General features: G+C 46.3%; 1 protein-coding gene across 1 annotated transcript in view; it reads left to right on the top strand.

Annotated features, from left to right (window-relative positions):
* The window catches only part of ZNF618 (zinc finger protein 618), a 163,963-nt gene that overhangs the window by 100,455 nt on the left and 37,462 nt on the right, over nt 1-26,046 (top strand). The window contains exons 6-11 of the mRNA XM_050907735.1: nt 147-185; nt 13,492-13,575; nt 18,748-18,837; nt 20,231-20,266; nt 21,027-21,104; nt 22,147-22,236. Coding sequence (XP_050763692.1) covers nt 147-185; nt 13,492-13,575; nt 18,748-18,837; nt 20,231-20,266; nt 21,027-21,104; nt 22,147-22,236 — 417 coding nt within the window. The remainder of the gene's footprint in view (nt 1-146; nt 186-13,491; nt 13,576-18,747; nt 18,838-20,230; nt 20,267-21,026; nt 21,105-22,146; nt 22,237-26,046) is intronic.

The raw sequence follows: 26,046 nt of genomic DNA, 5'->3' as shown, positions 1-26,046 counted from the left end.
ATGGCGGGGCGCCGTGGCGGAGAAGAGCCGCGGCCGGAGGAGAGTGAGCGAGCGAGGCGCTGGGGACGGCCGAGGCGCAGCCCCGCGCTGTCGGACGTGGGGCAGAGTCGGCCGTCAGATCTAAGTGCAGCTCTTTCTCTTTGCAGACACTGAAGCTGCCTCAGGTGAAGGAGCCTCACAAGGCAGTAAGTACTCATGGCGCTGTGGGTGCGTAAGGGGGGACCGGGGCCTGGCGTGTGTGGTGCGTTGCGGTGCACAGGGCCCTTTTGCGGGCGCTCTCCCCTCGGGGGTACGGCCAGGCTTGCTGACCGCAGCTCCCCGGCATCCCTCGACCCCCTCGGGGGCTGGTGCGGCCGGAGCGCCGGGGGATGTGGCGGGGCGGCGGCCGGTGCGGGCAGCGGGGGTGGCGGGCGGTCTGAGGAGCCGGGGCAGGAGGCCGAGGGGCCGGCGGGGCCCTTCCCCGCAGGCCGGGGCTGCGGCGCGGCGGCGCGGCCGGCAGAGGGCGGCCCGCGCCGCGGAGATGGCGGCGGTGGTGGGCGGGAGCCGCCGGGGCAGAGCTGGCGGGGCGGCCGCCTCACGGCACGGCCTCCCCGGGGAGGAGCCCGCGGCAGACGTTTGTCGTCGTCGTCCTCCCGCCGTGAGGGGAGCGCGGTGCCCGCGGCTGGGCGGGCTCGGCCGTGGTGCCTCGGGAGCTGGGCAGTGTGAGGAGACGGAGGGCAGCCCTGAGCAGAGCTCCTGCCGCCCTGCTGCCTCAGCCCCCACAGAGGAGGTGCTGGGTGCTGCCAACCTCTCGAGTGTGAGCAAGTCTTGTAGGATTTTTAAGCCTTAAACCTACAGTTTGGGAGGGGGGTGGGTGTGTCCCTGCCCTGAGGAAGGATGCTGATAAACCACAGCGGGTTCAGCACAGGCCCCTGGGTTGCCGAGGTGAGGAGGGGCTGAGGCAGCAGGGCTTGTGCGCCAGGGGAAGACATAGCATGAGGGGGACCTGGGGGCAGACTGACGGCCCCTGTGAGGGGGTGATCAGGAAGATAGAGCCAGGCAGTTCACAGTGGTGGGAGAATGAGAGATAATGGGCATAAAGTGGAAAGAATAGAGATTGAGGCTGTGTTGAAGGAAAAGCTTTTCCCCATGCTGTGGCGTAGGTTGTCCAGAGAGGTTGTGTCTTCTGCATCCTTGGAGGTTTACAAGAGCAGCCTGGATAAAGTCCCGAGTAATGAGGTCTGAGCTCAGAGCAGACTCTGCTTTGAGCAGGAGGTCAGACCAGAGACCTGCTGAGGTCTCTGCTGACCTGGATTTTGCTATGATCATGTTAGGCAAGAGCCACGGTTTCCATTGGAAAGGTAAGTTACCAAGCTTGGTGGTTACAGAGGGCAGCTTGGAAGCACCAAACTTAACCTGGGTGGGTATAAACATGTTAGATAAATAGTAAAGAAAAATAATAATTAAAAAGTACAACCGTGCCACCTTTTTTGAACTGCTATTTCTTCAGGCCTGTTCTGTGATAGGTGAAGAGTTGGGGTTAGCATGGGGGAGTCTTGGCTCTCTGTCTGCAGGAGGAAGCAGGACTGACTTCACTGCAGGTGGGGGATGAAGATCCTAAGCCCTGAGCTGAAACATCTCAGTAGCAACCAGCCATCACACAGTGTATACCTGCTGCTGGTGCCCACTGGAGGGGAGATGGGCTCTGCAGCTGGGCCCTTTCTCTTTCCATTGACCCAGTGACGTGTGGCATCCAGCTACATGCAGGGGATGGAGACTCCTTCCCAGGCTCCTGTCACCTCTTTTGTTGTCTCTTTTTCAGTAGGTGTTCGCCTGTCGGTGTTTTACTTATCCTGAGTCTTTCCAGGCTCATCTACTGCCCCACTTGCTCTGAATTTTGACGCTGGGCCCTACTGTGTTCTGAGCTAGGCTGTGTGCATCCTGGGCTTGTTATTCGGGTATTGGACATAGTATCCTTTTTGCCAGAGCTTGGGAACCACCTTGTGCAAATTGATGGTTTTTTTCTGTAAGTCAGCTTTTCCCCTTCTTAGCTGTCGTGGGATTTTTTTTGGCTGAGAAAGACAGCAGAGTGAGGTACGGAGAGTAAGAGGGAAAAAACCATGAGGGTTCATGCCTCTGCTGTGTGGGCAAACCCCATGTTGTTTGAGCCATAGAAGTATTTCTGTGGACATAACTGCCTCTGCTGTGGTGGCTGGATCTTGGGGAGCAGGGGAGAATGGAAAGTCACAGGCAGAAGAAGTCTCTGGGAGAGAACAGGGACAAGCAGCTGCTCTCTGCACCAGGCTTCAGAGGAGCTGCCGTGGTAGCAGTGGAGATGGAGCAGGGAGCAGTAAGAGAGGCACAGACTGCTTCCATCTTCATGCAGGACTGTACAAATCTGGCCCCCTCCCCAGTGCAGGAATTACTGAACCCCCTTTTTACCTGCCACACTCATTGCTCTTCCAAAATAGTCTCATCTAGCTGAAAGAGCTGGAGGCAAGACCAAGCCACCAGAGCAGGGAAGCGGTGAGTGGTGGGCTAGGGGATGGGGAAGGAAGATCCACTGCAGCCATCCACCCTGGTGGAAGAACAGGCCGGGCGTGTCACCTGTCTTACAGAGCGGACGTGAAACTGCTCAGCCGGTGCTGCCGTTCCTAAGTGCAGATGGTTGTAATTTCCTGACAAAGTCATCTTCTTCTTCCCCTCCTTGCTGCTGCAGTGAAATAGTTCAGCTGTCTTCTTTCCTCCTTGTGCCTTCCCCTCTGGGGCTGGATTAAATCCCTGGCCTACCCTGGTTGCCTCTGCGCTGCTCTTCTCCTTTTTCCACTCAATGGCTCTCTTGTTTCCTTGTCAGTCTGTTTGCTTCTCATATATTTTAGGAGTTTTTTATTTCTCTTTCCTTTCCTGCTATTTTTGTTTTGCCTGCTGCTCCACTGCTATTCCTCTGCGACCCAATTTGGCTGTTTACACCCTTTCTATTACAGACGTCTGTATTGTTCAAATCTTCCTCTGCTATTTCTATCTCATTGGGAACCTCTAGATTCATGGTCTCTGCAGGGATGGTTTGCTGCCTTCTTCCAAAATTTCTCAGTATTTAAGGGATACAGCAAGATCTTGTTTTCTCTCATGTGCTGCTCTCTGGGGCATAGATTGCATCCATCCTAAACTGGTGTGGATGAGGAGCTCCCTTGACCAGCAGTGGGTCCTTGGCATTAGTTCAAATAACTAGAACTGCAGTTTTTTAAAAGCTGTTCAAGTTTTCTCCATGGTGACTTTTTGGAGACAGCTATTACTCATGGCCACAGCGGTCACCTAAAAAGTTTTGGTGAAGGCAACCTTGTGTGTCAAGTGAGGAGACATCTCGGCTGCTGCCTCTGCAGAGCACAGCAAGGGCACCTTGGCTTGGTCCCAGGAGTAATCGAGCTTTGGTGGCAGTCGGCTGTGTTGTGCTCCCTGGACTTACCCTGAGAGCAATGAGTCGTGTTTGTTCTTGGGAGGCAAAGTCTGCATCTTGCCATACTGGGTCTGAGAGTGAGTTGTGCTTGGCCTGTTGGGAGGATGAGTTACTGACATGGTGGGGGAAGCTGTGTTGTAACATGCCCCTGCCTTCAGGTCCGAGGGACTGTGGTAAGAAGGGGCTGCTGTGGGATGGGCTGGCCTGGCCTTCTTTTCCTGGGAAGAAGGGAGCCATGGGGCAAGCTGGGACACAGCTGAGGCCAGTTGTTTATTTGCTGCCTGCTTAAAGAGAAGACAGTGGTGTTTAGACTTTCCAGCTGGGAAGGCACTTTGAAGACTCCCTTGAGGAAAAACTGTTGCACTTGGTTGGTTATTTTTGGCCTTTGGGGTTTTTAGTCTATAGATTGTGTCTCTGGGACTCCCTTTTTTTTTTGGACCCATTCTTGAAGGGACTCAGATCTGTGGTATTGAGGAGAGGACGTGCTCATGGGGACATAGTTGCATGGCTTTGGGAGCTACTTTTCTAGCCTTGGCTCAGGGTCCAAGACCAGAATTCCCACATGTAGAGAGAAGAAAACAATGCAACCCACAGTGCTAATGTGTTAATAAAAAGGCTTGTCTAACTGCTACCAACTTTGACTGGTAGTAAGGAGGAAGGGAGGAGAGAGGTTTTGAAAAAACCTTTCTATTTGATATTTTTTCGTAGGCAGGCGTTGCCAGTTTGACATCTAGGTCAGTGACTGTTCCTGTAGAAGAGTCTGGCAGTCTTTTTCTGAGATGCTCGTACACCTCTGTGGTTTGCTTCAGACTTCTGGAAGTCCTCGGGAAGAAGGTGTTTGGGCTAGATCTGTGCTATCATTCTCCATGGAAATTCCAGTCATGTTTAGGGGAGTTACAAACTTTGTAAAAACAGTCTCCCTCCTGCTGCTCACATACCACAGGGAATTCTTGGCAACCTGACAGATAGCTAAAGAAAACCACTGGCAAGCAGGGGTCCACAAGCCCTGCACCAGCAGGGACAACGTGCCAGAGACACGGCTGTGGGAAGCATCACCTCTGACATGAACAGGTATTTGCACTGTGCTGGGTCATGACGCAGGTTGCGTTCAGTGCACATGTCACAGTTTGGGGACAATAGTTTTAAGAGCTAGGCTGGCATCAGTGTTGGATCAGCAGTCCTACCCATGGCAGTGCCTATACCTGGGAACTGTGGTTGGGTTAGGAAGAAAACCCAGGATGGTCTCCATGCTGACAACTTGGTTTTGGGCTCATCCCCAGGAGGTAGAGGGGAGTATGAGCTTCCACCAGCACAGCCGTGGTCTCCAGAGCGTGGTAGCCTTCGCTGTTTCCAGATCTGTAACTCTGCTACAGATTATGGATTGTAATATTCAGGCTATTGGATTTTGGTATTATTCTTTTCTGTAGGAAAGAGGAACTTATGTACCGGAACATCTCCAAAATAACCATAACTGGCTTACAGAGCTCAAAGTTAGACTGTGAGTTTTACGGGTGCCCATGAAACCTTAATTCATCTGGGAGTGCATAAGCACCTAAGCCTTTGTCTACATGCTCACTACTGCTTTTTCTGATAGTGTCTCTGCCTCTTTGGATGAGCCTAGGACAGAATTAAGGTTGCTCTGGCAAGTGTTAATATGGCACTTGCCTAATTACAGCTTACCAATGGCCTTTTAATACCTGTTTTCAAAATACCAAATGTTAACAAGTACAGCGAATAGTGTTACTAGTCCCTAGTACTTCCAAGCCTTTTGCCTGGATGAGCCTTGGATCACTTTACAGAGGAGTTTGGTATTCTGCAGGCAGGCAGGGAAGCGGCAGAGAAAGTAACTTGCCAGAGGCAACCAGCGGGCAAGTGGCAAAGGAAGAGAGTGCAAGTCTCTGGGCTCGCAGCCCAGTCCCTGTCTGCTGGGCACAGCCTTACACTGCTGGATTGCATTTCTGTGCCCTGTGAAAGAAAGCAGAAAACAAATGCACAGAGAAATGGGAGGGGAAGAATTGTTAAAAGCTGACTGTTTCTTAAAGTATAGCTGGTGTATTAACTTCACATATGTCTGGTTAGCTATTTGAGACTTAGTAAGTGTTCCTGTTCTCAGGGGAGAAGTCCTGAGCCTGATGGAGCAATGCTGATTAATATTGTGGGGAAGAGTCTTACCATTCCTGGAATCTTTAAATAAAATGCTGTTAAAAGTGGGAAGAATCAGGAAGAGGTGACTTCGGGAGCCTTGAATTCATCTCCAGTGTGTCAGTCAGGTTGGCTGAGTTCAGGGGAGCTTGCTGATACCTATTCTCTTCTCCTGGTAACAACTTTTTGAGGACCATGACACACAAGATGTAGTTTAAAAGCAGGTTGTGCTCACAGGCAGTACTAGCCATGAGTGTGAAGTTTGCGCTGTTAGACTGTCAGCATGCCACCAGCCAGTTATTCTGTGGTGTGCAGGAAAAGAACATGAAAAAGCAGTTCCACTAAAACAACCCAGTTCAAATGCTCCACTTGATTTCATTCCTAGTGGTGTTGCATTTTGTTACTATGGCAATTCAGTGACATTTGCTGGAGAGTGGAAGACCACTAATGGTTGTTTTCTGGTAGATCCCGTTCTTTCTGTCTCCATCCCCTGCTTTTCTGTACATGCAATTCTGTTTAAGAGGCAAAGCTGGATTTTGTGCTGTTTCTCAAAAGCAGATCCCTGTGCTTATGCTGCCAGCAGGTTACTCCTACACAGCTCTTCAATGTACTCCACCATTTGGGCGATGGCTGAGAGTACAGCGTATAAATCCTGTCTGTAAGCCCAGACCATCATTTGCGTGGCAGCTCCTGACAGCCTCCTTCACTTGTGCCTTAAATTCTAGCATAAACAGGAGCAACTTTCGTAATACATTTATGCTTGCTGTGGCCAGCCCCATAGGTTGAAAACTCCTGGGCCAGAGCCCACAAAATGCCAAGACTGATCCCACGTAACACAACCTGTTTTTCCTTTGTGTCTGTTGGCCTTTCTGTTGTGTTGGAACCCCTTTTTCCTGTTTGCAAATAATTTTTTAAAATTAGTATTACCATCTCACAGGTGATGATATTTACCAGGTATTTCAGACCACCCTGTTGTGTTACCAGGTTGCAGGAGGGGCAAAAAGTGGTCTTTGGATGTTGTGTGATGATGTTATGTCACCTCCACGCAGCCCAATGAGTGGCTCTTCCCAGACCATCGTGGTGTGAAGTTTTTCTGGAGTGGGTGGGAAGTTCTGGCACTACAGAGAGTGTGTCGTGCCTGAACCTCTCCTGGAAGGAAGCAGGAGTCTCTCCATGTTGCCCTTTGAAGGGGACAGAGAAGTGACTGTATTTACTGGAAAAAAATGGTTTTACCAGAGCCCTTAATGGTCCTGTGACTGGACATTGGGCAGAAAGGTATATGGGAACTGGCAGAACCAAGGACAAGCAGCAAGCCCCTGCGTGCCAGAGGCAAGGCTGAGGACAGCAGCAATACGGATGGGAGAGGAGCTACGTCCAAGCCGTGGCCAGCAGGGCTGGTAGGAGGCACTGGCTGACCTGAAATAGTGTCATACCCGCACCCAGGCTGGAGCCCCGCCTGAGCAGGAGCACCCTGGGGAGCAGGAGCTGGTGGCAGCTGACAGAGCACAGCCGTGGCAGGAGCAGCCGCAGAGCCGAGCTGCGGAGCGGTAACTCCCATGCTGCACAGCAGCAGCCTGTAGCCTCCCTCTTGTCTCCCGCAGAGGAGGGGGGGTTTCAGCTGTGCTTTCCTGAGGGGGGAAAGCTGTTCCCTTATGGTCATGTAAACGTGGCAGGTGCTGGGGTCAGTAATGGATCTTACTGGAGGAGCTGCCTGAGTTAGGGACCCTGCTGTGAGAAGTGTTGGAAAGCCTGTGCAAGAGACAAGCTTATAGCCTGCTGCAAGGCACCGAGTTAACTGGCATTCATCAGACTGCATGTGAGGGCAGTGAGTGTCTGTTCATTAGGAGTAGCTGCTGATTGCTCCTGAAACTAGAGTTCATGACTCTGAGCTAGCATTTGAATGCACTTTTCCTTCTAGTCATCTCAAGAGAACTCCTTTCCCTTGCAGGGTAGAAATGACTAGATGACATCGGTGATTGTCACTGACAAAAATTTGGGCTGACATTGACAGCTGTGAGCTTGCAAGAATTTTAAAAGTAGATTTGGGCTCCAGAAAGTTTCATTGCTTCGTAGATAGAACATCCTCAAGGTTGTTTTTCTAATGTGTTCTTCAAAAATTTGCTGTGCAGACAGTTCCTCAACCTCTCAGACATGAGCCTTTCCCAGTGCTTTCCCTGCTCGCCCTGGGTGGGACTTTCTGCCAGAAGCCAATCTTAACTGCTCTGCGCTGCAATTAAACTGGAGTCTCGTCTTTCCCTCTCTGGCCAGACTCGATCACCCTTCCCGGTTCATAGCAACTTTTTAATGTGTTATGCATTGCTTTCCCTATTGAAGTGAGTTGTGTTATTGCGTTGGGGGTACAAAGTTTGTGTAATCGAAGGTTTACACAGATACTGGCGTCCTACAGAGAGAAAAACACAGATAGGTCTTCCAGGGAAGACAGGGTGCAGCTGGTGATACCAAGAGTTCTTGCACTCTTTTGATACAGTCCAGTCTTTAGCCTCCTCTCCAGCTCAAAACTGGCCCTCAAGAAGAGACTGAGAAATGGACGGACTATACTCTCCTCTCCTCTCGAGTGACAGACTGCTGTAGTACAGACCAAAATCATACTGCAAATTACAATTATAAAATGCTGAGAAACATTTCAACTCCAAGGCTACCAGTTCTACCAGTGCAATCTAGGGAAGGAAAAGCCAGTCAGCATGTTTTCCTTGTGCTGTGTCACATCAGAGCAAATACCAAGGAAGGCAGCGATGCACAGTGTCTGCTGCAGTGTCACAGAGTTAAAAATAACTGCTTTTAAGGATAGATATCCTTATAATACAAGAGGTACCAAAATGATCTTCAGAGGAGGTACTCCAGTCCCAGCTATGTACGTGATGAAGCAGGCAGGACAACCCAGTATCTCTCTTTTTTTGTGTTACTAGCTGAGTGCCATCGCCATCCCTCTTTCAGAGCTTGACTCCAAGCTTGGGCTGTGCCATAGGCTAGAGGGAAGCACGTGGTTCTGGTACAGCAGAGCTGGCTGCTGGGGACATTGCCAGCCTGTTCAGCTCTCTCATGCTGAAGCTCCCACATTGTGGTACAGTTTTTTAGTGGGTGCCTTATGGTGTCCGAGTCATTTTTTTTTTGCCAGATCTTCAGTCTCTCTTGTCAAGTACCTAGATGTAGCAAAGCATTTATGCCTCAATGCAAGATATGTTTTAGTTTGTCATTATATCCCTTCTGGTAGCTGTCTGTAATTCTCATCAGATTGGTGATGGGCCAGGAGGCGCGTCTTTTGAAAATGAAATGTAACTGCTGTCATCTGTGAGCTTTATTTTCTCCTTCCCCATTCATCATAGTATCATACTTGCTTATTGTGTGCTAGATTGTACTTGGATGCTGGGCTAAGATAGGACATTTGGTAGTAGGGGGGACACTAACTTTCATCTGGGTCTGAGGATGTTGTAGGCTGCAAACAGAATGTGTTTCTTTCCAGTTTCTTAGCCAAATGCATTTGAACCTATCACCTGTGTACAGGACAGCATCCATGAGGAGTGTGTCTCCACCGTGTGACATTATTTAGTTACAAGGAGAAAAAAAGAAAATTGCAATATTTTTTTTTTTCCAAAATGGAATACATAGTAAATATTTCACAACCCCATAAATAAAAAATGATTGGCCTGATCTTTTAAAAACATATTTCCCTTTGGGCTCTGACTAAGCATGAGAAAGTTCAGCCTAAGAGGGAATTTATTTGAAAAAGCAGTGAAAGGTTGGAAGCAAGGATGTGGGCTGGAATATGCCTTGCAAACGTTAACTGTGGAGGCAAAGTGCTAATGCCTTGCATGTGCAAAAACATTTTGAAGGTTGTGAATTTAGACTGAGCAATTAATATATTCAAAATTAAGGTTTTCTTGCCCAGACCTTACACATACAGAATACGGTGATTTTAATGTTCTGACTAGTGATGGAAAGATATGTAAGTGGTTTGCTGGTGTTAATTTAAGGTTAAGGAAGAACCTTTAGCATCTCTGTTTCTTGATTAATTTTAAATATTCAAATTTGCAACCTTAATGTTTCCTTAAAGTAAATTTTAGCTGTTGATTTCCTTTTCCTTTTTGGGGAGTACCAGAGCAAAAAATGGAAAGTTCCACTGTTGTCCTTGGTAAAACTTAATAATGCCTTACACAATTAAAAGCCTAATGTAAATGTGTGTGTGCGTGCACACCCACGTACACATGCCAAAGTCATTTACAACTTTGTGATTAATTTTTCCAATGTTCTTATTTAATATTTCTCCCGCTCCTTGGGGAGAGCTATAAAAATGGATTTTATTTTTCTAATGTGTTTGCATTTTAAGTAGGTAAAGTCTCTTTAGATTCCCATTTGCCTAACAAGTAGATGAATATGTTCATCTTCAAATTTAAATGACCAATGGGCTGAGACCAAGAAAGATAAATTTCGGTGCAGAAGGAGAACATTAAGAAAATAATAAGGAACTTAGTTCTGGGATCTGCAGTGTGAAGAAATTTTGACCTTAAGGCCTGAGATATGTTCCTTTAGTGCTGCAGTTGTTGCCTTTCACAAAAGCATATTTCTTTGCAGCTCTGGGGCTGGGGTCATTCATTCTCCCCTGGAACAAGACCTTTTGGCAAGGTGCGGTGCTGTCTGTTGCACCTTAACACAGGTTACTCCTGTCTTGCTCTTATGTTCTCCTTCTCTGAGTGCATTGCAGGACTGGCATGGGAGAATGTTTATCACTGCAATTTCCCAGGTTTTCTGTAACATGGGAGATCCATTTCCCTTTGCCTTTCTCTGCTGCTGTTTGCGAGTTCTGACCCAGTGCCTTCACATTACAGCACCACCGTCTTTTTTGAGGCTGGGTGAAATAGGTAACAGTTCCTGGACCTGTTTTTCAATAGGGCAGATTTGAAGTTGCTCTTCTGACATAACTGTTGTACTAAGAGTTCTTTTGGGATGTTCTCACTTTGGGTATCCTATTGGGTGTCTTGCCTTATAACCACATAAGGTGTGCTCAGGAGCATGACACACATGCAGTCATGCTGGAGGTTTTGATGTTCGTGCAAGTCCTGCAGTTCCATAGCTCTGGAGAGGACCAGTTTCTCTGTATGTAGTTTTTATCTAAGATTTTAGAAAAGGAGGCTTTCAAGTTGTCTGTAAATCTGTGATCTTCACATGCTCTTATACAGAAAATTGCTAATATACCCATAAAAATTAGATTTCTGCCCCTTTCCCAGATACTAACCAAATAGACCATGTTTACAGAAATCTGGATGTTAATACTTTGCAACAAATCTCTTACAGAGTTCCTAGGCAGCAAAATTGATGGAGAAACATATTTATTCTAATAAAAAAGGTTAAGAATTTTAGCAATCCCAGACTGTTCTGATCATCCGTCAGTTTGTCCTGAAATGCCAGGAAAACTCTATTGAAGATAGAAATACATCCCTCCACCGTTTGTTAAGAAGGGATACACTTTCAATCTTCCAACATGGGTTGAAATTTAGTGACAGAAAAGGTGTACAAACAGCAATGCCGTTAATTATTCCAAATTCTTCTTTCAGCCTGAACCTTTGTCTGTTGAGCTGCTTGTTGGCATTTCAACAACGTTGAACCTGAATAGCACACAAAAAACCAAAACACTTGAAGTATTTTAGGTATTTAAGTTCTCAGTATTTTCACTTCTAAGGATATTTATAACCAGGAAAGGCAGAGCAATACAAGGATTACCTTCTTAAGACCTCTTGCTTTCAACCTAGGCAAAAAGGTTAGAGTTCTTAATTATCTTGAGGATTGTAGAGAAGAGGGTTCTGCATGCTTCCTAGCTTATTTTAAATTGATTTTGTTCTTTAAGAAGTTTTATGGAGCCAGGATCTCTTCTTCAGTGCTACTCAGTCATTTCACTATCACTTTTCCTTTCCACTTTGGAAACTAGGCAGTGATACTCCGTGTGAATTCCAATCTGGAAATCACAGTAAGAACAAAATTTCTGCTCACGGACAAATGAGTAGGAAAAAGTCAATATGAGGTTTGCTTTTCCTTTATGAAACTCTCAGTGCTACTTCATTTAATGTAAACAGTTGTGAAGTAGATAAGTAGTGTGTTCCCAGCCAAGCCATTTTGATTCCAAAAGGAGGTTAAAATAAAATGGCCTTTATTGTGTGTTGTGCGTAACTCCACAATGTGGGCTGAATTGAGTTTTTCACTTAAGATGGAGATTCAGTGTCCTTATTGATATAAAAGATAAATCTTCCTGCATCAACAAGTTAGGTATGTACAAGTACACCTATTTTTTTTAATTATGCAGCGTTGAGGCTGTTCATTGTCAAATTGCTGATAATAACACCTTAACACGCTCTTTTCAACATTCTTTATCTTACACTTAGTTACAATTTGAATAAAAAAGAATCCAACACTGCCCTGAAGTGACACCAGAATGAAGAAGTATGAAACTAGATCTGCTGGCGTTAATTATATTGTCTGGTGTGTCTGAATTTTGTCATGGAGTCTGAATATCCTGGTTCATAATGCTGATTTTGAGGATAATCGTAAAACCCCATAGTATTTAAATTACTGGTATTTGCTGTCTGTTTGGATTCAACTTTAACATACTTTTAACTGTGGGAGAAGGAAATTCATGGATGTGTAACATCCTGAGAACGCCTGGGAAGTCTTTTCTCTCTCAATATCCAGTGAGTACTACCCAAAACACCTTTTCCCCAAAATGTTTAAAAAAAAATTACAGTATGTGACCATCAGACTATTGTGAACAAGGGGGCTGTCTTTCAGAAATTAATTCAGGATATTCCCCTCTGTATGGAAGTTCCTGCTCGTCTGGCATCAAGTTTCCAAACCTGGAGGGGTCACATACAGCCCTGGATGGTCTGCATTTACATCTCCATCGTGCTGATACATTCAGCTGACACGTGGTTTGGATAAAGTATCACAGAATTCATAGACTTCACTGGCCACCTCCTTGAAAGCAGCTTAAAAAATGCTGTAAGGTGAAGTCAATCCTGTAGCTACTGAATGCATCTGCAACAGCTCTTCTTAGGAGCTGGGACTAAGCTATGAAATGCTTCAGCGAGAAACCAAGCACAAGCCTGTGGCTCCATGCCCTCTCACCTGTCATTTAGCCCCTTGCCAGCTTGAGGGTGAGCTAGCATCTTGCACCATTTTGTGGTAATTTCAAGGGATTTGGCCCCTCTGCGTGAGAGTTTGGGATTACCTTTTTCTTGGCTTGGTAGTTTGCAGCCTGAGGGACCCCCCTTTGCGATCATGGGAAGCACCATGCTAGGTTAAGCTAGTGTGTGCCTAGATGTCTCCTGTGTTCCTGACAAAGGCCAAATGTTTGTGGGAAGGAAGTAAATGATCATGAAATGAGTGATCTTGGACTAGTTTGCCCACAGGGGAAGTTTTTTCCTAACCCCCACTTAGGAGCTGGCTTGTGCCTTTGTGTGTGAGGGTTTCTGTCCTTTCCAAATTTCTGGATTTTATTATTATTTAATCCTTACTAATGTAACTCTGGATACTTTAATCCCCTTAAGGGGTTGCTGCTGACTTTGGGCTCAGTCCTGCTCCCTTTTCAAGGAATTTTGCCATTAGACACCTTTAAGTTGAGCTCTGATGTAGATTGCAACTGATTTTTCTGGCAACTCTCTACTTGGCTGTAAAATGCAGCTCATAACTTCTGTGTAAGAACACAGTTTGCATGAGGAATAGATGGAGGTCTACAGGCAGTAAGCTCTGTGTCTGCAAACTTGCGTTCTGTCTCTCCCCACTGGCAGTCCAGCATCTAGAAGGAAGCCCCTAAAGATCCCAAAGGGTTAGGTCAAAGGAATTGCCCGTGAACCTGCGCGGGGAATATCCTGCTAGCTTAGGAAGCTATAAATATGTTCCTTTCCATCTAGGTGCCCCTCTGGCTGCGGAAAGGGAGAAGAAGCCTCTCTCCAGAGCTGTCTTTGTGCTGCCCTGGGTGGAATCCACAGAAACAAGTGAGGGTCCCAGATGGTTTTGCTCCCTTCTGTGTTGTAAGGAAGCAGTAGCTGCACTCTGTGTCGTCTTCTGGGGAGGCTGCTCAGGTAGTCTGTGCTCTGGACACAGCTTGGAAAGGTGTTTCCCAGTGGCAAGCATGCAGCACATATCTCAGAAAATGCCAGCCTTTCCTGTTTCTTTGTATCCGATGATTTAGTCGTGGTGGCTTTGGCTCTTACTGTAGAGTGTTGGAGTTGCTCATGGTTCCTTTCAATGGGGCAGACACCCCAGGAAAGATGATGCTTTTTTCAGGTACTGCTACACAGCACAGCCATTCACCAGCTCCAGCCCTCTGTGTTTGTCACCAAGCAGGACTCGTAAGGACTCCAGCATCTGCCAGCAGATTTTCAGGAAACAGTTAAGGAATGTGAAACTGAGCATCAGAGCATCTCATGGACTGTCCTGCAATCCACTGGCCGTGGCTGGAAGGATGATGCTGATAGTTTGTTGTCACATAAGCCTCACTCGGAAAGCGTGTTTGGGGGGAGAAACGTCACAACCTCAGATAGAGAGATGACAGATGCAGATGTATTGCAGCGGGCTTAACTTTAAGAAATTCAGCCCCCCTCCCCTTTCAGAGATGCTGCTGGACTTTATGAACTGTTTGGGAAACCTTGTTTCCCAGGGTGAGCCAGGAATGTGGAATTCCTGGAGTTTGGTGCTTCCTTTGCCATTCTCAAACCTTCTGGTGTAAAGGAGCCATCCTGACCATGGAGCAGGACAAGTAGTGCTGTCCAGACTGCCCTCTCTTCTTTTTTGATTTTGCTGCTTTTTTCTTGACTGGGGCCTGGAACACTGCTGGATTTTAGGAATGATTCAGCAGGCTGTTGCAATCTTTACATTCAGCAGTTTTGCCCTTCCACATTTGGAGGCTGTCCCTACTAGACAGCTATTTCTGCAGTGCTCTATAAGAGTAGGATCACTTAGGATTCAAGAGTATCTGCAAAGTGCCTAGCTGCTGTGAGAGCTCCTCTATCAAGTAGCTTTTGTGGCTTCTTCCGTTTGAAAGGTCAGTATGAATTCTGGGTTAGGTGAAAATTGTTCTTCACCTTGGAGAAGTCCTTAAGAATTCCCGCAGCCTGCTGTGTGGAGACCCCATCATTCTGGACCCTTAAAGGGATGTGCTGTCATCATTGCAGGGATGTCATCTGGATGATGTATGTAACTGTTTCCAATTTGGGTTTCTGTGATGCTGCGCAGAGCTCTTTGAGCCCAGTGGAAACTAGTTTGTACACAGTGTTTGTGGTCTCGGATTCCTGCACTTAGGAGGGTGGGTTAAGTGATGTGTATTTTTAGCTTGTGATACGGAAGTCCTGACCTTTCAACAAATTTCTGATTGCTATCGTCCTCTTCCTGGGTTTCTAGAGCAAAATCCCCTGAGGCCCTGGGCCAGGTGCCCTAAGGAAAGAAGCCTCTTCTTCTGCCTGCCACTGTTGGGCATGTGTTCTCTGCCCTCCCTCTTCCCTGCCAATGAAATATGTGCTTTCTTCTCTGCTGAATATTTGAAGCAAAACAACAAAAAAATCTCAAAATATTTAATGCAGCATCTGGGAAGAAAGATGACCTGGCTGATCATCCCTCGGGCAGGGTATTTCAGCAGCTACGAGTCATTGCTGAACACAGACCGCACGACAGAAGCCAGCCGGCAGCAGCCCCTGGAGACAGGCAGAAAAGAGCAGCATGTTCCCTGTCTTTTATTGGAGGTGCACTTGCAAGCAGAGTGGTCAAAAATCCTTTCAGGTCCCATGGAGTTGTTTCTTGGGGTACTTGAAAAACCTGCCTGTTTGCCATCTCAGTACGTCAGTCCTTTATATCTGGGGAACTGCCTTGTAACAAGGCTGTTGCTTGCCTTTTTTCCTAGTAAGATGTGATGCTGTATTTTGGTGCATGTGTATGAGGCCATTACTCCTTAGACCTCTTTCTGGAATCACGGCTACCCTTGGAAAGACTCATGAGCATGAAGGAGGAATGATATTTGCTGGAGTTTGATTTTTAACTAGATGTCTTTTAAGCATTTTGAAACTCTAGGTTTGCAGCAGTGTAATACAGTGATTGCTCAGCTTGCAGCAAGGACGTGTTCTGCAGGCCTGTTGCCTGAATACCAATAAGGGACAGCACTGAACCTCTGTGCTAGTGGGCTAATTAGTATCTTTCCCTCTATTTTTCCTTAAGTCCTAATAGTGCCTGTTGGTATGTTTTTGCTTTTGGTGGAGCTGCACTGCATTAATGTCTACCTGGTGATCGGAGAGAGCTTGAATCTGAGCAGACTTGCTTAAGTAGCATTAGTTTGGCTATGTCTGGTACCATCTGTTCAGAGGTTTAGGGATGGGGGTTTCAGTATGGGCTTGCAGGCACACCTGAGCACTTGGAGTCCCTTGTAGTTCTTCCCATTGAAAGCTATGTTGTTACATATATTCAGTATGGTCCCCCAGCTGGAGTCTACCTTCGTGTAGTAGTTACAACCCACAGCAGGAAAAGTAGTAGTGTACAGGCTAATTCTGCTCAGTGAGTTTCTTGCTAAGAAAGCTGTCACTGCTGGGAAACAGCACTGGAAGTATTCAACGGCTGTCAGCAAAGACAGGTTTATTGGGTAAGAAGGAAGAAGTCTGGCACTTGGGTGCAGCCCTGGAAGAGTGACCGTTGTTCAGAGATGGTAAAGCTTAGCTACCCATCGGCAGTCTCCTGATACTTTCTGAATTCTCTGTAAACCTCCTTGTCTCTGAGAGTTGGCTCAGTTTACTGGGTGTTATCTCCTTTAAAGAGTCAAGGAAGACATTAGTACCAATATCAGCTGGAACAAATTCTTACTTCTCGTAACGACTTGTTTCGCTATAATCTCTGGAGATCATTCTTCCTTAGGGAAAACAGTCCCCTAACAAAACAAGCAAGCCTGTATTCTCTTGGGGTGTGCTGTTACACTTTCTATCGTGTTTTCATTTTCCCCACACTGCCTAGTGGTCATACCCAGCATGTGCTACTCAAGTCTCCGTTGTTGACAGTGAGATCCCCGCAATCTTTCCTAAGTTACAGAGACTACAACTAGCTATGCCTGTTTGAGTCTGTGAAATGGTATGCCTCTAGCATTTAGTTTTATTCTAACAAGTCTCCTGATTTATTGAGCACTTTTCTTCCAAACTAAGGCCATAATAGTTTTCTTCCTCCAAATGGAGGTGTTGAAAGTGCTTGGTATTTGGTACTCCTTTGGAGAATTAGTCTTCAGTTCATCTACCGCATGGCTCATTACACTTCAAAAAGGAGGTTGGTTTCTTGTCTTGGGGACGCCCAGCGATGTGGGACTGATTACTGATGACACGTTATGAATTTTCTCCGCTAATAATTGACTAATTTTTTTGCAACAGATATACAGGTATTCACTAGCAATCATTAGATTCTCTTTGTTGTCAGAAAGGGTCCAGGATAGATTGAGACCCTCAGCGCCCTTCTATGACCACAGAAGGAGACTGCTTAAGATTATATAATGAAACATAGTTAAATGTGACCCACCAGTGCTTTTAGCACGTGAATGTTCTCGCAGTCGTGTTTTGCTTCTCCTCCTCCTCTTCCTCAAGCAGTGCACTGTCTGAAGCAGTGAATCCTTTTCATCTCAGTATATACACCTGGGCTCTGTCTTGCTTGTTCAGCCTAGACTTTTAAAAATCCCTTAGATCTAGCTTAGCATTGCTGTGCTCTGATTAAGATACAAATATTTTTTGGTAGCAGGGGTAAAGTTCCAGTGCCCAGCTGTTTAACACCTTTTATATTTGGCATTTTTCTCTTATAGATCACCATAGCTTCTACTTTCATTCTGCCAAGCAGAATAAAGGGCGGAAAGTGATTCTTCATTTAGTGTTGAAACCCCATGTGCTGATGGACTGCAGTAGTGAACCCAAGTGAGCGATTAGACTGTACCAATGCATATTAGCTTAAAATATTTATTTATTTTAAAAATAAAATTATTGAGAAGTAAAATAAAAGCTTACTTAATGTACATACGCTGGTGTGTTTGAACACGGTATGGAACAGGTAAAAAAAAGGCTTTAACTTTGCTAATCATGTGGATACATGAATACAAACAACTGAGCTACTGCAGGGGAGCTTACTGAATGGCAGCTCGTCTGTGGAGCCACGGTAGCTGATGCGTACACTCCTAGCTTGCTCCTGTTGTGAAGTAAAACACATTAGTTTTACTTTGTTTGCAATGGGCTAGTAGCATGCAACCCATCAGCTACTGTGGTCGGCTGACAAGTACAATGCTGCAAGTTGCAGCGGGGTGACTACTTATGGATGTCAGTCGGGACCCCAGGGTGTATGTCAGACATCAGAAGATGGAAAAACCCCACCAAGTTGACAAGTGAAATTTTCCTCTTACACTGATGTGATAGCTGAGCCAAAGACATTCATTGTCCCCTGTCAGACCAAAAGGAATTCATAAGCATCTTGAGCTTTTTTGCATCTGTCTTCCCCACACAGCTGCGGTGAAGGGGGTCTGTTGGGATGAAGGGAAGGGGTCTAGGGTACAAACATATATGAAACAAGGCTCCATCAGTCCTCCTGTTCATTGAGTACCTTACTGTCCTGTGTGTTTTGGATTGTTGGTTCTCTTTGGTTGTGTATGTTGTAACATGCCCATACAGGATATTGCATGCGGTTAGTAATCGGTGAGCAGCAGCAGTGAGAACCAAGCGTGGTATGAGCACGTAGGCACATCCAGTCCGTGTTGTAGTTGGCATATTAAGACTTTGACTTCTAACAGCTCATACGTTGGCTCTGTGTTTAGTTCTGCTGGTTTGTCCCCATCCTGACCAGTACTTGCCTGCTGTAGCCCTGAACTTCCACAGATTTCAGCAGGGCCTGCTGCTCTGCATCTTCATTGCTGTGAGGTCTTCTGGAGGCTGTACTGGAGAGCAGAGCTGCCTGAATAGGAAGTAACAGATCAGAATATGCCCCAAGCCATATGGCGTGGGGCATACGGGGGACATTGTGAAGCAGTGGTTGTCTGTGTGCCTTAGAGATTTGACAGAGCGTGTGGGATGAGTGTAACTGCATGGGGGTGTCTGATTGAGCAGCGTTGTCTGGAGTGCTTGCCTTTTACCTCAAAGTTTCTAAAGTGGCCTGTTTTCTTCTTCCTACAGACAATTTTAGGTACACGTGTGACATTTGTGGGAAAAAATATAAATATTATAGCTGCTTCCAAGAGCACAGAGACCTACATGCCGTGGATGGTGAGTACTGTTTTGACGCTCAGACACCCAAACTAGAATGAGAAGTCGCTGGGGAAGGCAAAATGTGGTTCTGCAGGACCACGCGGCCCATGATGTACAGGACATTGCACAGCATGGCTCGCTAACCTTTGTCAGTGGAGGCACAGTCCACAGGCACTGCAGGAAGAAGTTTGCTGCACTTGATTCTCTTTGCGTGCATCAAAATAACACCCTCTGCTGGGACCTGTCGTCCTTGCAGTCCTGTCTGTATTAAGGTTCATGGTTAAGATGGATATGCTAGAACTGAGTTCCTCAAGGTGAATTGTTAGTCTGGCTACATGCTGGGCAAGAGTTGGTTGCCTTTTGGTTTCTGACTTCACAGGTTTGTTCTCAGTATGCTCCTCTGTGAGACACCATTCCAAAGCTGAGAAATGTTGTTGCATTCTTGTTAATCACTGTGGTAGTGAACTGATGCAGTTGTCAGTGGACCTTACAGGCCAGTTTTTCCTCTGTGAATGTAGATGTGGCCTAGGCTGGTGACACTTGGACAGAAGCAGACACACTCCTCCAGAAGCATTGAGGGAAATAGAGCAACAACATACTGTCTTTGATTTGCCCCCTGCTTACTGGGCATCTAAAGCTCCTTGACTCGGAGCCCACAGATACTCCAAACCCTCACTGTGTACGCCACAAGCCTGTTGGTATTTCTCCTCACTTGGCCAAGGAGGGAGCCCTGGCAGAGTTTTAGAAAGAGGCTGCTTGGAAAGCAGAAGGTTTTGAATGGCTGGACTGTCTCAGAAAAGCAAGTGGTTTTTCACAACACGTAGTGTGCAAAAAAATTGCTGTTTTTAACTGGAACGTGTGGACAGCTGAACGTGCTCTAAGAACAGCCAGCGTTCTCTTGTAGTGCACCACTGCAAGCTCTCTTCCTCCCGTGGGGAGCCAAAATTAAATTACTGGGACTGAAAGTCACTGTGAGATGGATGTGTCTGCTTCTGTCAGAAATGTGTCTTCATAGCTATGGTTCAGGGAGCTCTGCCTAGGGTTACGAGAGGGCTTTGGAAATGGCTTCCACTTGTGTCTTGAAGGACACTTTGTCTCAGTTCCTCCAAGGGGCTGGTTGTGTTTTAGCAAACACAAGTGTGAGGCAGCTGTGCATCTGAACTTCACGTGGGGCTGTGTCAGTGTCAGAACAAAGGCCTTGAGAATCTGTGTATATTAGGGCTGGGCATGCTCAAATAGTTCCTGTGTGGATGCTGCTGGGAAGAGGAGGGACTGGGGCACAAAGCCTGGTTTATTCTGTGGGGCTGAAATATGCTGAAGCGGTGCGTGAAATAGAGGAGGAAAACAAGGCCATTTAAGAGGATTTAATTTCTGTTTTGTTTCTTCCCCTCCTTCTTCTATTCTGTGTTAGTTTTTAGTGTGGAAGGGGCCCCAGAAAACCGGGCAGGTAAGCCGAGATCCTTCATGTGCTTTATTTCACAAACCTTTTCAAGCATTCAGTAGTTCAGGCATAGCAGGTCTCATTCTACACTTCTTAGAGTCAAGGTAGTTTTGTCACTGATTGCAGTGGGAGAGGGAGCATCCTCTCTCCCTCCCCCAGTGTCTACAGCCAGTAGGTTGATGCCCAGCCCTAGTAGGTACCAGGCTTTTGTTGTACATACAATTGATCAGGCTTCTGAAGCTCAAAGAAGCAGGTGTTCCATGTCTTCGGTGATTTAGTGAATTGTTTGAGGCATAAATTAAATTATTTTATAAAATGGGTTGGGTTCTGATTTGTTGCTAGCTGTGCTGTTAGATGATAGAAAGTCACTGGTCAGTATTTGTTAGCTGACTTGCTTGCAGACTGCATTACCGTGCCCACTTTCAGACAGTATAACAGCATTAGATAGGAGATGCACTGGAGGAAAATCAGAAAATATGGATCAGGCTTTGCAATGTGTTTGTCCAGTCTTTCTCTGTATTTTTTAAACATTATATACCTACAAGGCATGTTACTGGGCTGGAAGCGGGGGTAATCCTGGGGCACCTGAGGAGGAGGAAGAGGGACAAGTCAGGCAGAGGGGTCATTGGGTTTATAACTCCTGTTTTGAAATCTTGTTGCAGATCGAAATGTCATTACAGATGCAGGAGCATTCAGTGCCCATGCAGCTGTAGAAGGAAAACCTGAGGGTGTTGTCAGCTCTCTTGCTGGTTCTGTTCTCTTGCAGACCCCTATGACCAGGCCGTCATAGCAGCAGATGAAGTGAAGGAGGAGGAGCCGGAACCGTTCCAGAAGATTGGTCCAAGTATGAGTTATTATACAGCTTCGAATGTGAAAGAGAAAGCACAAGGGTTTCAAATCTGGCATTAGCTGGAGTAGCTCTAGGAAAACCAGAAAGCACTGTGTTACACGGAGGCGTTGGGGCCATAGGGGTGCTGAAAGATATGTTTAGGTTCAAATGAACACCAAACACCAACAGCCCTGGCCCTAAGAAATGTGGCTTTGTGATGTTTTCTGCTCAAGAGCTCTGCAAGGAGAAGAGGAGAGAAAAAGGAGAAAAGCAAGCTGGCAGCGATTAGAGAGAGTCTTAAGGTGTATTGGCAGAGTTGGCAGGTGATTGCATTCACACTGCCTTTGAGGTGGGTTCATCAAACAGATCAGAGTGAAGCAGAGAGGACCAGACTTTGCCAACGCATTTCTCTGAATTCTCCATTTTGGAAACAGTTGATTAACACTGGATTTTCCTTTGGCTTGCAGCTTGCTGTCAGTTCTGTACTTCCCAGCACTGCTAGGAGCGGGAGGTGTCAGTGTGTGGTTACACTAGTTCATTGTTTCAAGTACCCCCAAAGCAGCAATTAGCACAGTTCCTGTGGAAAAGCCCCTCCTCCTGCAAGAGAAATCTACAATCCTAATATAAAAGTTCTGTAATTAAGACTTAAACTTGACAACTTATTTACTAGTTCGACTGTTCCTGTTGTCCGCACATCACAGACTGTCTATAACCAGAAGACAAAACTGTGCCATCTGTAATATAGACTTTAGAAATTGATTCTCTCTTTTGTTTTGCACACTTACTTGCTGTAATTTTGGGATAATCTCCTGTAGCTTGTTCAGTTCTACTGGACTTTCTATGCATGGTCCATCAGTCTGGACACTGGCTTTAACAGTTTCCTTTGTTGGGGAAAAGGATGTGTGAATTGCAGGGCAGATAAGTTCCAAGTACACGAGGAATATGCTCTAGTTTTTGTCACCTGGCAAGTTTCTGTGTAAAAAGTCAGGAAGTCGGTGATTGTGTGAAAAGAGTGCTGCGCTCCTTTCTGATCTTTGTATTTGTTTCATCTTCACAGAAACTGGCAATTACACGTGTGAATTCTGTGGCAAGCAGTACAAATACTACACTCCCTACCAAGAACATGTGGCGCTGCATGCACCTATTAGTGAGTATCCTGCTGGAGATCTATTTCATTACACACTGATTTACAGTGGTTGGTGCTAAACACGGGGGTTGCAGGAGGGAGCATCATTCTTGTGGATCCTCCACTGGACCTGTGGGATTGCAGCTGACAGGACGTAGATCATGTGCTGACCAGGGCACTGTAAAGCTGAGCTGGAATCTCCTCTCAGAGGGATGCTGTTACTGTTAGGTCTGTAGTGTCACTGAACTTTTACTGAAGTCCATGCAATTCTACGTATGTTCCTTGGGGGGATGATATTTTATTTTGTTGTTTAACTGAAGTGATGCACAAAATTTTTAGACTCCCCTAAATAATAAGTGAACGTACATGCTAGGGAAGAAGCATCTTCCTTATGAGCTTCTGAGAAATTATTTCAGACAGTGAGTTAAAACTGGTTTTCAAAATCATGTAAATTACCTTGGCAGCTTGCTACTAAATCACAGGCAATAAAATATTTATTTCAGGGAGCTCGGGAAAAGGCAGTTCTCAGCATACTACACGACACTACGATCTGCACTCTGGAGGGACACTACGATCTGCACTCCCCAGACAAAGGGGAGGTTTTAATGAGCAATTAAGTGTAATTCAGTGCAAAATTTTAGTAAAATAGTTGAGAAAAATTCTTGCTACATGCTGGTTTTGGATGCTTTAAAAGTATGCAGAGAAGTTCTTTACACCTGAACTTCATGCTTCTTTCATAGCATTGCCCTGTGCTTTATTGCGATTTTAATGCTGTGAGCCAGCATGGTTGCTCTTTGCCTATGTCTGTCCAGCTGCCGGCGTGTTGGCTGATGATGAGGATGGATGAGCTGAGCTCGTTAGCTTCGTGGGTTTCTTTAGCTGCTCATCCGCAGCCAGCAGAGGGAGCGCACACTCCTTCCTCACCAAATTCAGCTTTAGTTAGGTTTTTGAGTTATTATAATAAGGCAGCTTTGGTTTTAGACATATGTAGAAATAAATTGGGAACACAGTCCACCAGCCTATCACTTTTAAGGTGGGTCAAGGCTTGGTTGCTCTTGACAGCTCCTATGCAGGTTCTCTAAAGCATGGAGATGGACCAAGATCGTGGTAGAAGGTGTAGGGCATAAAATACCTCTACCACCATCATCACGAAGTTATTCTTAGTATCTCCCATCTGCTTGAAGGAACTAAGCCAGTGCTTATGATTACACACATAACAGTTATTCCTAAACATCCCTGCACCCCCAAATTCCACCTCTTAATTCAGGTGTTGTCAAGTCCTCAGAAAAGCCGTTGGCGGTGATCAGCCATAGGTCAATCTCCTAGTTTAGATGGGCGCTCAGGCACCAAGGCGTTGGTGTCCCTTGTCCACCCCTGTACAGCTGGCTAAGGAGCAGTATGCTGTAAGGACTGTGAATTGAATCTCTGCTCAGCAATAGCAGATTCTTACCTTCCCAGTACTTCCCGTTTCAAGAGGATTTATCACTATGGATATCTCTCTACCCTCCTAACCATCTGTAGTAATAGGCTGCAGCTCGTGGTTGCAGTCCAGGCTCTCCAGCATAAAAGAAAAACACAACTATTCTCTGAGAGGTATTTGCCTGAAGTGGGCCCTGCAGGTCTGACTGCAGATACGAATGGTCCACGCAGATACTGCCCTTCTCCCTGTGCAGAGTGCAGCTGCAGGGTCCTGATGCCCACCTTTTGACTACTGGAAGCCAGTTTTGGAGGAGGAGGCAGATTCTTTTGAATGTTGGGGTTGAAGCCATTCTTGCACCATGGTTTCGGCCGTAACCTTTGTGAAAGCAAAAGAAGCTGCCCCTGCTGCAGACTAGACCAGCAGTCACTGAGATGTGCAGATGGGTTTCCAGTCCTTTCAGCAAATATCTTTAACTATGAGGACACTTAAGATCAGATCAGGATAATATTTTCATAAGGTTTAACCCCCTCCCCATAAACTTTTCTTTTTCCTTTTTTTTTTTTTTAACCTTTTTTTTCCCTCTCCTAGTTCTCATGACCAGTAAGAGTTATGATTTACAGTGACAAACCACTAACCCTGATGAGCATACAGGAGAGGGCATGATTAGTTCTCAAGGCAGGCTGGCCAGTACATCCTCCCACCTTTCTACTGCTCAGGCTCTGCTCTTCCTATAAACCAAGGTCCTGTGAGGCAGCTGTAAACACATGACTTTGGGAAAGCACAGCTGGCTTTTCTTGGGCCCTAGCAGTCAGAAGAAGTAAAGCTGAGACTATGTCTTTACCCTGGTCTTGTTCCTCTGATTATAAGGTAAACGCTGAAAGATTAGCTGTAGTGGGAGCGGGTAAGGAAAACACTTCAGCATTACCAATTCAACTTTCTGGATCTCTCTGCTTGAGTGCAAGCTTCCCTTCCGGAGCCTGTCTTTCTGATTTTCTGTGATAATGGATAAAACTTCATTGAAAATAGGCTAAAACAAGGACTCAGATCCTGCAGGGTCAATAGGACCTTGCAGGATAATTTTTGGTCAGTGCTGCTGGATACCTGCTGTCTGGAAAAGAGCTCTGCTGTGCGGTTCCCTGGAATTGTTAATGCCAAATGTCTCCTTCGAAAGTTCCCTTTTGTTAGTGAGGAGCAGGGGCTTTTTCATATGCTTAGAACTGGGCTGTTACTCTTTTAAAATACATATTCTTATGCTGTTTCTGTCAGCCTGTTCACTGTTAAGAAAGGTGTCAGAGGCTGTTTCCAAAAAAAGTGGATTGTAGGCACATTCATTGTCCCAGTTTTAGAAATGTCTCTGAACAGAGGTGCACAGGGGGAGGGTTCAGAGATTTCTTTCTGTCCTCCTCCAGGCTCTGTCTTCTCTGTAAGATGGAACTGATTTAACCACATTTGCCCAGGTGGCTGGGTTATTGTGATTGCTCTTAGATGATGTGTTTACAGTGCATTTGGGATGTGAACTGGCTAGGAAAGCCACCAAGAGTGGGTTTTAGCTTGGTAAGTCCAGGCTCAGGAGTGTGCAGTCACCGTATCCTCTTCTGGTAACTGCAGATAAGGCAACAGACTCCCTGGTCATGGAAGTATGTGGTGAGAGCACTAAAATCTGCACAGCTATCCATCTTTATTGCTTCCAGGATGAAAATCTAAAGTGATGACAGGGCCCTGAGTGCACTAATAGGTCTTAATGGCCTTGACCAGCCTCACACGGGGCCTCCGCCCACATTCAAACCCCCTCTTTCAGCTCAGCTCTGGACCATCTGGACCTGAGCTACACTGTAGGATGTTGGTCTCCAGCTCGGTTGTAGACATGCCCATGCCTGGCTGTGGATTCCATTGGTCTGTACCCCAAACCATAGACTGACTTCCCAGCTTGATGTTAACCCTGTCTCATCACTCTGGATCTCCCTGAGGATCGCTGGTATGTGTCTGGCCCTGGTTATCCTCACCAGAGCTGATCCTGCTGCTGAGCTGTGGATTGACTTTCCAGCTTGACCACGGAGCTGTCTCATCACCATGAACTTCATGATGATCTGGACTCTTGATTGAACCTGGCTGTCATCTCTGGTCCTGCCTTGCTCACCTCTCTCGGGGGCTGCGTGATGGGCCCCAGCTGTCAAAGACCCTGCTCTGCCAGCCCCATGATCGTACTTGGCTCCGTAGGGGACAGACAGACCTACATCCACCCTGACACCTGCGATGCTCAAGGAAGTTCATCAAGCCTCTCTCTGCTCAATTATTTTTCTTATTGTGAAGGACACTGGATACAATTTGTTCATCAAAAGTGCTTAAACGCAGTGTTTCTTAAAGGCAGCTGCCATCATGGCTTTTTCTCTTAGGGAAAGGGATCCTTTTTG

This window comes from Gymnogyps californianus, chromosome 18 (genome assembly GCF_018139145.2).
Source record: "Gymnogyps californianus isolate 813 chromosome 18, ASM1813914v2, whole genome shotgun sequence".
Lineage (NCBI taxonomy): Eukaryota > Metazoa > Chordata > Aves > Accipitriformes > Cathartidae > Gymnogyps > Gymnogyps californianus.
Note: the sequence above shows the minus strand (reverse complement) of the source record. Positions and strands in the feature narration are given on the sequence as shown.